The sequence below is a fragment of the Crotalus tigris genome, unplaced genomic scaffold (assembly GCF_016545835.1).
Source record: "Crotalus tigris isolate CLP2741 ecotype Arizona unplaced genomic scaffold, ASM1654583v1 scf7180000017987.690289119674:8195010, whole genome shotgun sequence".
In the NCBI taxonomy this organism is placed as follows: domain Eukaryota; kingdom Metazoa; phylum Chordata; class Lepidosauria; order Squamata; family Viperidae; genus Crotalus; species Crotalus tigris.
Genome location: NW_024096758.1, coordinates 7,276,353 through 7,291,559, shown reverse-complemented (window position 1 = coordinate 7,291,559; position 15,207 = coordinate 7,276,353). Strand labels below are relative to the sequence as shown.

General features: G+C 41.0%; 1 protein-coding gene across 2 annotated transcripts; it reads right to left on the bottom strand.

Annotated features, from left to right (window-relative positions):
* Positions 1 to 3,513: 3,513 nt before the first annotated feature.
* Positions 3,514 to 12,036, bottom strand: ABHD11 (abhydrolase domain containing 11). 2 transcript variants are annotated; one of them, XM_039346268.1, is made up of 6 exons: positions 11,618 to 12,035; positions 10,679 to 10,814; positions 9,014 to 9,187; positions 7,239 to 7,409; positions 6,793 to 6,974; positions 3,514 to 4,373 (listed from the first exon to the last, which is right to left on the bottom strand). In XM_039346268.1, the coding sequence occupies exons 1-6, from the start codon at positions 11,737 to 11,739 to the stop codon at positions 4,229 to 4,231; spliced, it is 930 nt and encodes a 309-aa protein (XP_039202202.1). In that variant the 5' UTR covers positions 11,740 to 12,035; the 3' UTR covers positions 3,514 to 4,228. The 2 variants fall into 2 exon arrangements, with proteins under 2 accessions (XP_039202202.1, XP_039202203.1); XM_039346269.1 differs by lacking the exon at positions 9,014 to 9,187 and having other exon boundaries at positions 11,618 to 12,036.
* Positions 12,037 to 15,207: the final 3,171 nt, after the last annotated feature.

Genomic DNA, 15,207 nt, shown 5'->3' with positions numbered 1-15,207 from the left:
GTGTTAAATCTTCCAAAGATTTTAACTGCCAATTTTGACCATCCCATCTAAGTAATTGTATATAAGAAACCGTATCCATCTTGACTCCTTTCTTTATTCCCTCTATCGCATGCCAAGGTATGGCCCATAATTGGTTTTCCAATTCTTTGTGATCACATAGATACGATTTTCTCCAAGTTTAATATTTATTAAAAATGGTTCAGTCTCCTATTTTCTGTGTTTGAAATGTTCAGCTCAGTGGATTCCTTATTTGGTAGCATTTGTCCCATCAAGCTGCAGGAAAAGAAACACAGAAAGCTGAGGCATTTCCTGGCACTGCTGAAAAATTTGGCTTGTCAGTGCTTTTCCGATTTCCATGTCAGAACCGGAGGTTTGTGGTTTTCTTCTTCCCTTTTCCCATTTCCTTTTATGCTACTCTCTTTTAGATTGCAGACCAGGGAGGTAGATATAAACATCTTCAAATGAAAGAACAGAACTGAAGAAACTTCTTGAATGACAAATGAAACATCTTCAAGGAAAGACAAAGTCCAGTTGCTTTTGAAAAAGCATGACCTGGATGACTGAGAATCTCCACAGACATTCAAACGAAAGAATTTTCTCTCAAAGTGGTGAACAAATCGTAATTTTTTGAAATATATATACAATGAATAAAACTACATATCACAGAGAAAACAGCTAGGATGTTAACAGATTATTTAATTGGTTCCTCAGCAAATACTATAATCGGTTACAAAATGATAAAAGCTTTGTTGCAATCTTTGCATTCCACAACTGCCACATCAAAAAGAGAAATACTTCTTTCCTGTACTCTCCTCCACCTCTTCAGTTGAGTAACATAGGGTTCTTATCCCAAACTCATTAGGCCTTTTAAAATACTTTAAAAATACAATTACTTTTAAAATATTTGAATCAAATTGAAAAAAATCAGGAAAAACTGGATTTCTAGTATTTTGATATGTTCTGTGGGACTGAGTTCATCAAGTACTTCTTAAAGAGAGTGATACTGTCTAAATAAGATGTTTATTTGCTCACATTCTTCCCCTTTTGCTTTCTTCTTGTTGAAGTGTAAAGGAATCACTGTCTGCAAAGAATTGTGAGAGTCCCTGCATTGGACAGAGATGTTATGCACCACGCCAGCTTGGTGTAGTGTTGAAGGTACTGGGTTAGAAACCAGGAGACTGTGGGTCCTAAGCCTCCCTTAGACAGGAAAAGCAACTGGGTGACTCACAGGGTTCTTGTTGGGGAAAATAAATGGCAGGAATACTGTATAGGTAGTCTCAATTTACGACCATAACTGAGCCCATAACTTCAGTCTTAAGTCATGACAGTTTGTAAAGCGGGTCACCACATGGCTGCATCCAATTTTATGATCTTTTTTGAGGTAACCACTAAGTGAATGTGGCAGTCGTTAAGAAAACCCATTGTTCACTATGGGATGTTTTTTTGTTGGAAATCTGATGAAATGCAGACTTGTGGGAAAAACATAAATTGCAGTCATGTAACCATGGAAAGCTGTCAATAGCTGTAAATGTGGGCCAATTGCCCAAAATATGGTCGTGTGACTGCAGGAGGGAATGTCACAATTTCAAAACCAGGTCCCATTTTCAGGGTCTGTTGTAAGTTTGAATGGTCACTAACCTAAGTTGAGGACCACCTGTATAATCTATGTTTGCCACATTGAGTGACTTGTAAAAAAGGCAGGAAAAAGATCTAGTAATAAATAACATTAACAATAATTCTGCAAAATGCATGGAGCCATTTAAAGGCAGCCTTGATGGTTGCCAAGACTAAGATGGGAAACGTTTTTTCACCTTACATTGGACCAGTCCATTCTACTAAAAATGTTGGGCAATCTGCAAATTGCTGGAAAAGACTACAGAAGATAGGTACTATCAAGGACAGGAGACGGCAGGAGTCATGTAACAGAATAACAATTCACAAATATGTTGTCACGTTATCAAATATTGTCACTATCACAAATACTAAGTAGGCAAAATGCTCACAAACTCCTTGCCATGGATTCATTTAAATCTCTCCTTTTAAAAGTGGTCTTCAATTATAATAAGCAGAAAAATAGGCATTAAGCAAATAATTCATGTTTAAAGGCCTGCTAAATAATCCAAACAATAGCACAAATATATAGCTGAAACTTATGTTTTCTTTCTTTCACCTTCAAGGATCAGCAGCAGCCTAAAGAGTTGATTATGACTGGATTGTTACTACTTTGGATCAATCACTTTTAAAGAAGAACTAGACAACCTGTGGCCCATTGGGTCATCCTTTCAGAGATATTTCCATCGCAAATTCATTACGTCTTCAACAGTAACAAAACTTCTAATATACTGTCTTCACTGGAAATACTTTCAGAGATGTATTGGCCTTGAAAATAGTCCACATTAAACTCTATAGCAGTGGTTCTCAACCTTTTTAATGCCGCGACCCCCAACCGGTCGTAAGTCGAGGACTACTCAACCGGTCGTAAGTCGAGGACTACTCAACTGGTGCAGCACCGTTTGCAGAATGGGACTTTTGGCGGGCTCAGCAGGGCAGAGACAGCCTGGACAATTCCTATTGGCTTTTGAAAGCCAATAGAATTAGACTCTATTCAAGAGAGTCTATTCTATTGGCTTTCAAAAGCCAATAGAATAAAAGGGAGTAGCACAGCTAAGGAAAAGGGGGGAAAAAATGGCAGACTGCGTTGTTTGGCGACCCCCGTGAAATGGTTGTTCGACCCCAAATGGGGTCCCGACCCACAGGTTGAGAACCACTGCTCTATAGTCAAACATCAGCATAGGAAATGTTTTATGACATATTACAGATAGTCCTCAACTTATGACCACAATTGATCCCAAAATTTCCATTGCTAAGCAAGACAGTTGAGTTTTGCCTCATTTTACTACCTTACTGGCCGCAGTTGTTAAATGAATGACTGCAGTTGTTAAGTTAGTAACACCCTTGTAAAGTGAATCTGGCTTCCCCATTGACTTTACTTGCCAGAAGATCACAAAAGATAATCGTATGATGCCAGAGGTGGGATACAAATATGTGAACAACCGGTTCTCTGTGTGGATGCTGCTTCTGGAAGTCCAATCTGGGCCTGGGCAACAAAAAATTAGCTACCGATTCTGCCGAAGTGGTGCGAACCAGCTGAATTCCACCACTGCATGGCCCCAGGACACTGCAACTGTCATAAATATGAATCAGTTACCAAGCGTCTGAATTTTGATCACGTGACTATGGGAATGCTGCAATGATCATAAGTGTGAAAAACAAGCTACTTTTTTCAGTGCTGTTGTAACTTTGAAATGTCACTAAATGGTTGTAAGTAGAGGACTACTTGTATGTTCTGAACTGGTTTATGATAATTTTATGTCATAAAATGTTTTATAAAATTTACCATATTTCAATTCCATGGGAGTCACAGGTCCTGGATTTTGGATGAATTTTGCAAGTTAGCCCATTTGAGTTCCTTGGTTCAAAAATGGTTGCTGTATGATGTATTATTTTGCCCAGTTAAACGTTACAGGAACAAAAGTTTTATTATTATACAGGTTGTCTAAAACAGCATGTATCCTTCTTGATTATAGATCTAGTGTTATCAAGAATTATGGACTGGGGCTATCTGAACAATTAAGAAACACTGGAGGGTGAAATTTATATCTCATCTGGAGCAATGAATTGTCAGTGTGGTGTTTGCCAATATTTGGGTTTTTTGGTAGGGTTATTAAATAAATAAATAAATATACATACATAGACCAGAGTTCCCTGTTAACCACAAGTGGATTATCACATTTATAATATGCTATGAGGGCATGTTCCATTAAGTGGAGTCTGCATTGAATGATAGGCAGAACTTGATTATAGAGCAGGGGGTTGGACTTGATGACCTCCAAGGTCCCTTCCAAAATAATAATAATAATAATATAATAATAACTGGAGCAAATGGTTGGTTGAGCCAGAGCCGAAAGTGGATAAGACTTCTCAGTTTTGCTTTATGACACTTCTGTTTTCTAACATCTTTCTTGTCTCTCATTCTCTGACTGACGCCCACTTCTAAGTCTTCCAAGAAGCAGATCATCAGGGAAGGAACTGACAATTTGATCAAACGCTGAATGGATCACTCGCATGGAGCTTTTGAAATCAGACCATGAGCCACATACAACACTAAGTCCAATGACAAAAACTTCCAATCTTGAGAGGATAGTTTGCATAGATCTGTTCAGAAATCTTATAGTGGATGGAGTGCAAGAAAGTTGCAAATGGCAGTGATGAATTCTTGGGGTTGATCCGCATGAACCCAGTGCCCTGCATTGGGAATATGCTGGATTTCAGCATCAGGAAAGAGCCGCTTGATCTCAGAGTAGTTATTGGAACTGCAGAAAAGTAGACACAGAAGTGGGAAGGAAACAGAAAAAAATTGGAGTAACAACTTTGTGGTGTTTATAAATTATATCAATCAATATAATATGATAATAAAATAACTTGTTTGTACTATATAAAGCAGCGGTTTTCAACCTGTGGGTCGCGACCCCTTTGGGGGTCGAATGACCCTTTCACAGGGGGCGCCTAAGACCATAGGAAAACACATTTCCGATGGTCTTAGGAACCGAGACACCGCTCCGCATCCGTCTCCGCATGGCCTCCTCCGCCATTTGCAGAGAGAGAGAGAGACAGAGAGGCACTTTCGCTTCCCTTCTCTCTCTCTCTCTCAGGAGGACTTACCTCCTGCAGGGCTCCTGATTGGCCCTGCACTCGGGTGCCCCATCCCCTGGGAGAAGTGCGGCCAGGGCCTTGTGGCTTGGAGTGGCCCTCTGGAGGCTCCGCTGAGCGGGCCAGCCCTCCCAAAAGCCGCGGCCCAAGGGAGACCAGCCCCTGCGATCCCAAGCCAGCCCAACAATTGGACCTGCTGGCCGGGAAGGCACACCGGAATCCAGGCTGCCGGGAAGCAAGAAGAAGAATCAGCAAATGTAGGAGAGGAGAGCCGCCTCCTGGTGCCCAGCGCTGGTGGCGGCTTCCTTGCCATCCTCTTCCTCCTCCCCTTCTTCCTCCTGCTATCCCCAAAGCGGCTTGGGCGGGCGCTGGGGCAAGAGGGTACCTGGGGGGAGGAGCAGCCAGGCTGGCAGAGGGGCTGGCAGGGGCCACATGGCACCAGCCCCCACCGCAGCTCCACTGGATGGGCGGAGGGCGAGGCCGGGCAGCACGGAGTCCCAGCTAGGGTGACTGCTTCCTCGCCCTCCTCCTCTCCTTCCTCCTGCTGCCCCCAAAGTGGCTTGGGCGGGCGCCGGGGCAAGAGGGGTACCTGGGGGGAGCAGCCAAGCTGGCAGAGGGGCTGGCAGGGGTCGCGCGGCACCAGCCCCCACCGTGGCTCCATTGGATGGGCGGAGGGTGAGGCCCAGCAGCGTGGAGTCCCGGCTAGGATGACTGCTTCCTCGCCCTCCTCCTCTCCTTCCTCCTGCTGCCCCCCAGGCAGCTTGGGCGGCCACTACCTCCACCCCGGCTCCATCGATGGGCGGAGGGTGAGGCCGGGCAGCGCGGAGTCCCAGTGGGGGCGGCGGCCGGGCCGGGGGCGGCAGGGACCCCCGACGATGCTGCCCTGTCGCTACCACTGCTGCCGGAGCCACTGCCTCCCGTCCTGCTCCCCCTCCCTGCCCTTTGGCTGAGGATGCGGCGGGGCGGTGGCTGGGCTGGGGTGGCGGCGAGGAACACCGATGCTGCTGCTGTGCTACCACCGCTGCTGCCTCCTGTCCTACTTCCCCTCCCTGCCCGTTCAGCTGAGGACACGGCGGGGCAGCAGCCGGGCCAGTGGCGGCGGCGAGGAACCCTGATGATGCTGCCGGGCCACTGCCACCACCGCCAGAACCGCTGCCTCCATCCTGCTCCCCCTCCCCACCCATTTGGCTGAGGACGCACAGAGGCCGGGGGCAGTGGGGACCCCCGACGATACTGCCATAAGAGAGAGAAAGAGAGAGAGGAAAGAGAGAGAAACAGAGGAAAAGAAAGAGGAAAGAGAGAGAGAAAGAGAGGAGAGAGAAAGAGAGAGGAAAGAGAGAAAGAGAAAGAGGCAGGAAACAGAAAGAAAGAGAGGAAAGAGAAAGAGAGGAAAGAGAAAAAGCGAGAGGAAAGAGAGAAAGAGAAACGGAGATGAAAGAAAAAGTGGAAAGAGGGAAAGAGAGGAAAGAGGGAGAGAGAGAAGAGAGAGAATGAGAAGAGAGAGAGAGGAAAGAGAGAGAGAAAGAGGGAGAGGAATGGCGCTTCTCCAACCAGGCTGGACGGAGCCGGCGGAGCGGCCTTCCTGCCCCCCCCGCCAGCTGGATGGGGGGTTGGGGGTCACCACAACATGAGGAACTGTATTAAAGGGTCGCAGCATTAGGAAAGTTGAGAACCACTAATATAAAGTATAGGTAACTAGTTGTTTGTGAATGAGAGAAACTAAAAGGCAGTAAAAAGAAACTTAGTGAAAAAGGACCTTATGATTTCAACTGATTCTAAAAAGCAAGGTAGAACGGCAGACCATTCTGGAAACCAAAGTTAAACAGCAAGTCTGTGATAGAAACATCCACCAGATCTAAACTTCCAAATTATCTTCGGTCTAGCTATGCAAAATACAATTCAGATTAAATCATGCCTAGGTTCAAAAGCATCATCTGCAGACACTCAGCAAGACAAATTTACCTTTTGGGGCATGTAGATTATAGCCTACTGTTTACTGAGAATTATTTGATATGCAATGTAAAAAGATTTCAGACTGCAACCCTGCAGATATTATTTTAAATGAAGCTCCAAATCTCTTACCTAATATAGCCAGATTTGGAACCCCCAAGAAAGAGAGTAGGCCCTAAATAAGATGTCTGGAAGTCAGGAAAACTCATGAGGTCTTTCAGATGTTGTGAAATGGCCTCTAGATTCACGCGCCATACAAATTGGTCCTCAGCATTCACTAGGTTGGTAAGTAGAAAGTAGAGGATAGTTGGCTCCTACAGAAAAAAAGGGATGATGGCTGAAATGTGAAACATAATCCTTGGGCAGTCATTTTGTGTGACTACATCCAAATAAAGCTGAATTTGGTAAACTGATTTACGTGTTGTACATGCCCAGTTCTGAAGAATGATATATTCTATTTAAAACAATACCAAACTAGCATATTTCAGCACTATTTCTTGTTCCACACTTTCGCATGCCTCAGAAAGGTGAAGTAGCTTGGATATGAAATGTATAACACTCTGACAAAAACACTTTACCTGGATAGTTGGGCGCAGTTGTTCTTCGGCCATACGACGTGCAGTGGAACGAGGAATACCTCTAGGGATATCCACTGCTTTCATGGCAGCAATGAAATCCTGAAAGCCACTGACATCTTTTGTTGGGCTAGGACTGATGTCAACACACACTAAGCGCTCCACCAGTTCTGGCTGCAAAGGAACAAATTTGGGGAAAGAAAAAGGAGATCATAGAAATCACTGGCTGAAAGAGCTGTCACACCAATCCCTATTTCAATCAATTAATCAGAATAGAGCAGGAAGGGACCTTGGATCTTCCATCCCAACCCCCTGCTCAAGCAGGAGACCTTATACCAGGGGTAAGCATTACCTTGGCTCTTTTATGACTTGTGGACTTCAACTCCCAGAATTCCTGAGCCAGCATGGCTGGCTCAGGAATTCTGGGAGTTGAAGTCCACGAGTCATAAAAGAGCCAAGGTTGCCTACCCCTGCCCTATACCATTTCAGATAGGTGGCTGTCCAGTCTTTTCTTAAAAATCACCAGTGATATGAAGCACTCACAACGTCTGAAGGCAAGCTGTTCCACTAGTTTATTGTTCTCACTGTTAGGAAGTTTCTCCTTAATTCCAAGTTGCGTCTCTCCTTGATTAGTTTCCATCCCTTGTTTCTTGTCCTGCCTTCTGGAAAATAAGTAGCCTAGCCTAGACTCTAATAAGAATTCTAAGACAGATTCAGTGTAACAGACAAGAATTGTGGTCTGATACACTGAATCAGTTTCCATCATAGACATTGTAAGAAGAAAGGGAATTGAGTTTCAAAGAAAAAGATGCATAACCTTACATCTGACTAGAATTTATGTCCTCTACCCCCTCTTCCAGAGGAGAATGAATGAATCAGCCATGACCAACAGTTGCTACACCTATTCTGCAGCATGCTCTTCTAACTGATTGTAGGCACTAAAATAGGGAGAAATTATACTTAAAAATTGTAAAATTGGCTACATGTCTGTTCTGCAATTGTTTCAAATTTTATTTTCATCATCCCAGAAAATTAGATGTTGGCTGTCCTTGTTAATTTGAAATATAGCATATACATTTTGAGGAACTTCAGTTCTTGTCTGTTTGTGTGTTCTGAACTTGTACAACTATGTAAGTCTAGGACTTTGTAACTAATTAAAAATAAGAATAGACGAAATGTTATTTTAAAGCATCTTTTGCGTGCTGTGGCTTCAGACAAAAATATGTTTTTTAAATTGTAAAAACATAAATTATGCAAAATGAGATAATTTGCTGTCATTTCTCTCCAAACTGGCCCTCCAGGTTTTCCAAAGGTGTATCTCATCATCTTTCCTTTCTTCTCACCTTTCTCAGCATTATAGACTCATCTAGAGAGCTAGGTCTTCACACGGTATTCCAAATATTATAATTTGAGCCTGCAGATTTGTGCTTTAGGTGGCAACCCCAGATCAATTTGTTCTCTGATCAATTTATTTTTACATTCATTATCCATAGAAACTATAAACTGTTATATTGTTGTTCACAATATCATATGACAGGATTTCCTAAGGGACAGTCAACTTTTGATATCTATTATATATAAATCTTTGAGTTGCCATGGATGTAAACTTTATGTTCCTCCTTCATGCCCATACACAAATTTCTGGTAATAAAATATTTCTATCTGCTAAACATCTACTTTTCCTCCTCTCTCAATAACCAACTCCCATTTTGTCTAATAGGCTATATTACTCCAATATCAACAGTAAAATACTAGAAGAACTAGTCAAAAATGCATACCCATTGTAGTGCGAATACCATAGCTGTCTTGCCACCCATGCTGTGGCCAATTAAGACACACCTACTGAGATGTAGCTGGTTCAGAATGAGATGGACGTCAGCACTCATTGCTTCATAGGTCATGATGGGGCTATGGGAACTATCCCCATGGTTGCGGGCATCTATTGTTAGCACCTATCTGGGCAAGAGAAGAGGGATGCCAGCAGGTTGGCAAAGATAAAGCCATACTTACTTAAGAATCACCAGAACTATATTTCAAACAGACATGATGAAATTATTATGATCCACCAAGGAACAGTCTAGCTGTTAAATTTTCCAGTACCTGGAGATTCTTCAAAGGTAGCCTCATTTAGTACACAGTTGTGTAGTCTAGTAGTTTAAACATAATGTCACCAATACATAGGTGATTATTATCAGGTCTGACCAGCTCAGGAATTGTTGCAATAGATACAATTGAGGAAGTTGCAGAAAAGCTTAATTACTATTTCCATCCCATAGAGATTCAGGAACAGCTCTGGATCAAAAAAATTCTTCAAAGCCGCAAATCAGACCATGTAGGACACAGGTGTCAAAAACTTGCCACGTCATGTGACGTGTCACAACATATTATGACTTTTTTTGCATTGCCGGTGCTGGGGTAGGTGTGGCCTCCACATGATGCAACCGGCCTGTGGGACGGCAGTTTGACACTCGATGCAAGGGAAGTTTAGCTCCTTTTAATAGGTTGATTTTCCAAGTTTGCTTTCCTTCTCTCTTTCTTGTGCATAGTTGTAATATATTTATATTAAAACTATGTAAGATAGATGGTGAGAGAAGAAAACCACCCAAGATTTAAAAGAAGTGGTTAATTTATAGCTTTGGATTTAATTCCAGCCCAATATGGACTCATTTTGAATCATATCTTAGCTAAGTTTGCAGACTTCCCAAAAAAGGCATTGCATAAGAGTTGTATTACATTATAAAAATCAGAATAACTTGCAGGTTCAGTGTTGTAAAAGAGCAGAACAAATTATTTGAGATTTTTTTAAAGTTGCATTTCTTCCTTTTCATTCCTTTTTATTTATTACATTTATATGCCACCCATCTTGCTATCCAGAATGACTCAGTTTTGATGCATTATGTACTATTAAGCAATTGTAATCTTTCCAATATGGAAAGCTCATATTTTTGTACTCATTAAGTTGTGTCAGAGCATGAAATCTAATAAGAGAAATCTAGAGGACTCTTAGTTCAGATCAGTCCAATTCTACTTTCTCATTTAGTTAATGATTATATGTGCCTTGTGATTCAACACCTTGTTTTTAATTAATGTCCTCCTTTTCTTATATACATGTACTTCCCTTGTTCTTCTTTGCAACACTATCTTAATCACGTCTGAATATTTTAAGATTGTTTATGAGACAGTGACATGATGAAGCTGCAGCAAGAGACATTAAAAAGAACAAAGACTTTCTGTTGTGTTGAATTTAGAGCTGCATAAAAAAACATAAAAAGCTATGGATCTCCTGAGACAGATTGACAAGTATTTTAGAATGTTCTGTTACAAAATCCTGCAAAAGAACTTCTGGCTACAATATAAAAATGGCTCCTCATTTTTGGCAGCAACTGACTTGCAAACCAGTAAGAACCCCCTCCCTGGCTGACCATACTCCATTTTTTACCCACCTTGCGACCAGTTTGGAGCACTAACTTTTTTACGAGGGATGAAAAATTGGATTTGCTTCCAAACAGCCCATGCAAGAAAACAAGTGGAGGATCTGATGATGGTCCATCAAAAATGGCATAGGATAGAGGCACTGGCCTATAAATAAAACAAAAGCCATGATCAAGTTGATGGTTAGGCTAGCAGACCCAGATTGCAAAAATGTGGATGACCACAAAGTGGCAAATAGTAACACAGATATGTAAAAACCCTCCTTGCTGCCATTCCACGGCCTTAATTGTTTCAGCTAAGACTAGTAGCAATGTTTGCAAGGTTTATAAAGACAAATTAATGTAAGGACAGATTTATGAATGACTATTAGTTAAAAAGAATCTCCAGGAAGATTCTAGAAGGAAGTGAGCTATTGTAAAAAAGAGTAATTTTACTTGAGGTCTGCTTGTGGTTTTCCTTGCAAAATCTGGAAGCTTCTATAAGGACCAGTAAAGTAGAATAAGTAGACCATAAATAAGCTTTTGATTATTGATGCTGTATCTTTTCCCCTCAGGAGTCTCTGAGGCAGCTTACTAGCAACATAAATCCATTTCAAAGGAATCAATAAATAGCAGCATTTTAAAAACAAAATCATCTGAAAATATTCTGCATTTATATGCTGCCATCTAGTGGTCTTATGGGTTTTTACAACCAAACTGGTAACCACTGTACATTGTACAGGTATTTCAGACAGGAAATAGACCATTTTTGCGGCCCCATCGCAGCTGACCGCCAAAAAGGGGGGGGGCTATTGAGACGCCATCATTTTATTGTATATTTACAACCTGTCCTTTCCATCTCTATGACTACATCCGGTCAATTATCCTGACACAACCGGGAACATGGAGGCTTCATGAACCAGGAGGTTCGCTCTATTCTTTTCAAGTTCCACCCCCTTCCCGAGTTCTTACACTATGGCGCGGCTGGCGAGACCCTTTTTTTCCCGGGCTGTGATAGCGAGGCGGCATCGGAGTGTCTGGGCCCGCGCCCAGCGAAAAGGAGAACGCGGAAAGCCAAGAGCACGAAGCATCATTGGCCGGGCGTAGCTGTCACCAAGGTGACATAGAGACTAAAATTAGAACGTAGCCACAGATCTACTGCCGGGTCGGTTGCTAAGGTGTCCGATGCCATAGAATAGGGGTGAGAAACTGGCTCAGGAATTCTGGGAATTGAAGTCCACAAATCATAAAAGGGCCATAGTTCCCCAACCGTGCCATAGAAGAAAGTAATTCGAATGTCTTGCCCCTTCCGGCTTTGTTGGACACGCCCACTGGAATTTGTCTGTCACCAGAGGGAGTGACGAATGCCTTTATTCATGTTTGGTTGCTAGTAAAGCCAAGTTTCGGAATTACACAAAACTCTTTTTTTTCAAATAATACTTTTATATAATATTGAATAAAATATTATATTGTGATAAAATATTGAAAATATTATTTTAAAAAAATACATATCAAATAACCAGGAAAACGTTATGATTGATGGCGATCAATGTTTTTTTTAGTAAAAAAAATATTCCCCAGAAGTCATAAAGTCTCCTGGAAACTGAATCCCACGCCTGTTGACTGCAGGCAAATATATCTGCGATCCTGAAGTGCAATGCCATTGGTCTATTCCACAAGATACACTAATCTCATTTGTATCCCCAATATTCCTAGGAAGTCTCCCATCTGAGAAGTAACCTTTTTGAGATAAGTTCAGTCAGGTTGTTTCTAGGGCAGGGGTTCCCAAGATGTGGCCTGTGGACGCCTAGATGTCTCTGTGACCTCTTCAAGTGGCCCACAAAGTCAAATATTTTAAATTTCTTAGTTTTAATTTCTAATCCAGTATATATCAATAGCTATAACCCACATATACCAAAGCTTTTTGGGTTCTCAATCATTTCTAAGAATGTGAAATGTTCTGTTGCCTAGAAACTCAGGCAACAAGTTTACGTGGAGTCAAAGTTCTGTTTCCTAAATTTGGGAGAGAAAAACACTTTTATCTCTGCAAAGGTGGGTTTTTTTACCCATCCGAAAATAACAAATCACCAAGTAATTCAGGCAAAAAAAAAAAAGCATCTACGTGGGGGAGGGGTTAGCAAATCTTTTTATAGGGTATAGAAACAAATATTACATTTGTTATATGTGATGTGTCAGAAAGCAACAAATAAAACAGACATTTATTAAACACGAGTATTAAACAATAGAAAACATTGATCCTATTTCCCTAAATGGTAAATTTATGAATTTTGACACCCCCTTCCAGTCCAATTGGTATTTTTCTTAATATAGTTACATGTATACAGGTAGTTCTGACATTTTATGCGTGCATATCAGGCAGGTCAGTTTTATGGCTGATTGTGGCACGGTCATGTGAACACAATTTGTGATGTTTTTTGCCATTTCCTCCAAAATATACCCATTCAATGACTTGGATCACTTAACAACTACCGTGTTTATTTAACAATTGCAATGTTTGCTTAATGACCACCACAACAACTTTCCTCAACAACTACTGCAAAAATGTTTGGAAGATTACTTTTGGTCATGTTGACTTACAACTATAGTGACTTAACAATCATATTCCTGGGCTCAATTACAGTTGTAAGTCAAGGAGTGTCTGTATTCAAGGATTTCCAGAATGCTCCCTATTGTTTAGTTGCTGAAAAGGTTGATTCTTGCTATCAAAAGAAGAAATGACTTTGGTTAAAAGGAAAACATGTTTTCCTGAACTTCAAAAAGATATATGGATGCCATGCTAAAATGCTAATAGCACCTTTATTAGAAGGTTAATAATGAAGTCTAAAATTCCATTTAATACTAAAACCAAAATGTATGAAAACCATTGTTCTAGGGAAATAGGGAAAAATCAAATATGATTGTTCGAAACTCTTCCCTTTGCCATTCTCCGTTATCTCTAAAAAAGATACTCTGTAAAGGAAATCATTTGATTATTGAGCGTTTTATTCAGCATTGCAAGACCAATCCACTTCCATAAAAATGAATATAAGCTTTAAGCTGTCTGTGATGCTATTTGCTGTGTGTTTATTTAATATCTATAAAATACAAAAATGTTTTTACTAACATTTAGTTCATCCAGAGGATTTTAGTTATTGACTGGATTAGTAGTATAATAAATATTAATAGCTTTCAGGCAAGCAAAAGGCCCCTTTATTTTAATCATTAGCCATTTCCTGCATGAGGGAAAGAATAGAAACTTCTTTCTGCTTCTGACTTCCTATAAACAAAACTGTGGACAGTAATATATGGAATTAAACTGACTTTCTTTCTCAAAGAAAGAAATAGCTAATAGCTATTGCTTCTTATTTCACAAATAAAATATACTTGTCAAAGAAGCAGGATTCTCTGTGTTACCATTTTCATGTAGCACCTATAGGACAAACTAAAGCTACAATTTTGTACTGTTTTAAGGGTGTGGTAATCCTAATTTTCATTTTTAATTCCCCCTTTTAATTCAGGAGGGAGTTACAAACTGGAAATAGTAAGAGATTGTCTCAGCAGGTGGCAGCACACATCCAGTTATTGCCTGAGCTAAGCAAGATAAGGCTTGATTAGTATTAGAATTGGAGACCACCAGAAAATCTTAGAGCAGTGGCCCCCAACCTTTTGGGCACCAGGACCAGTTCCGTGGAGAGAGGTTTTTCTGTGGACCGGAGGGGAGTTGGTTTTACATGTTTTGCATGTTGCCTGCATCCAGCAGATGGGGCTTCACTTGTTTGCACGGACTGGTTTCTGGCATGCTGCCGACTGCTAGTCCACTGACTGTGGGTTTGGGACCTCTGTCTTAAAGCACAAATTAGACTGGGAAATCAAAGAAGCATCTTAGAACAATTCTGACTTGGAATGGAACTACTTGTGTAGTGAGAATGTATTTGTATTTACAAGTTTATTGGAAGGATTTGGTTGGCTTATACACATTGTAAGGACGGTATTAAAGTAGTTAGATTTCTGTCTAATCCAGCTATGGAGTTACCTTCCTCAGTAGTCTGAAGCTCATAAGTCACGTGCAGGCACCTTGCTTTTTTTTTTTTTTGCTTCATGACCTCCCGTGATCGTAGCAATAAACACGGTATTGGGTTTAATACTCCTTTTTAAATTTAAAGTTATAGTGCAATGTCCTCTGCAGTCTTTGGAGGCTGAAACTATGAGAAAGAATAAACACATATTTCTTCTCCTGTCCTATAAAATGATTATTTGCTCATTTTCATAAATCAGCTGTTTTGCAGTGCATTAAATTTTCACACATTATACTGGCCCAATTTATATTGTGGAACTATGGAAGCTGATTGATATACTGTATAATACTTTTTAGTCTCTCTGTAACTCACTAGCTCCTTCCAGAGCAAAACTTTACCATGTCCTCCTAAAACATCCTGCTGTAGAAAGTTTATACAGTAGAACTTGCCTGGTTCACACAACCTGCTAAACTAGGTTAAAATGAAAAATTAGATAATTTACAATTCGGTATTTTGTGGAAATTTAGCCATCCCCTTAGCATCTTC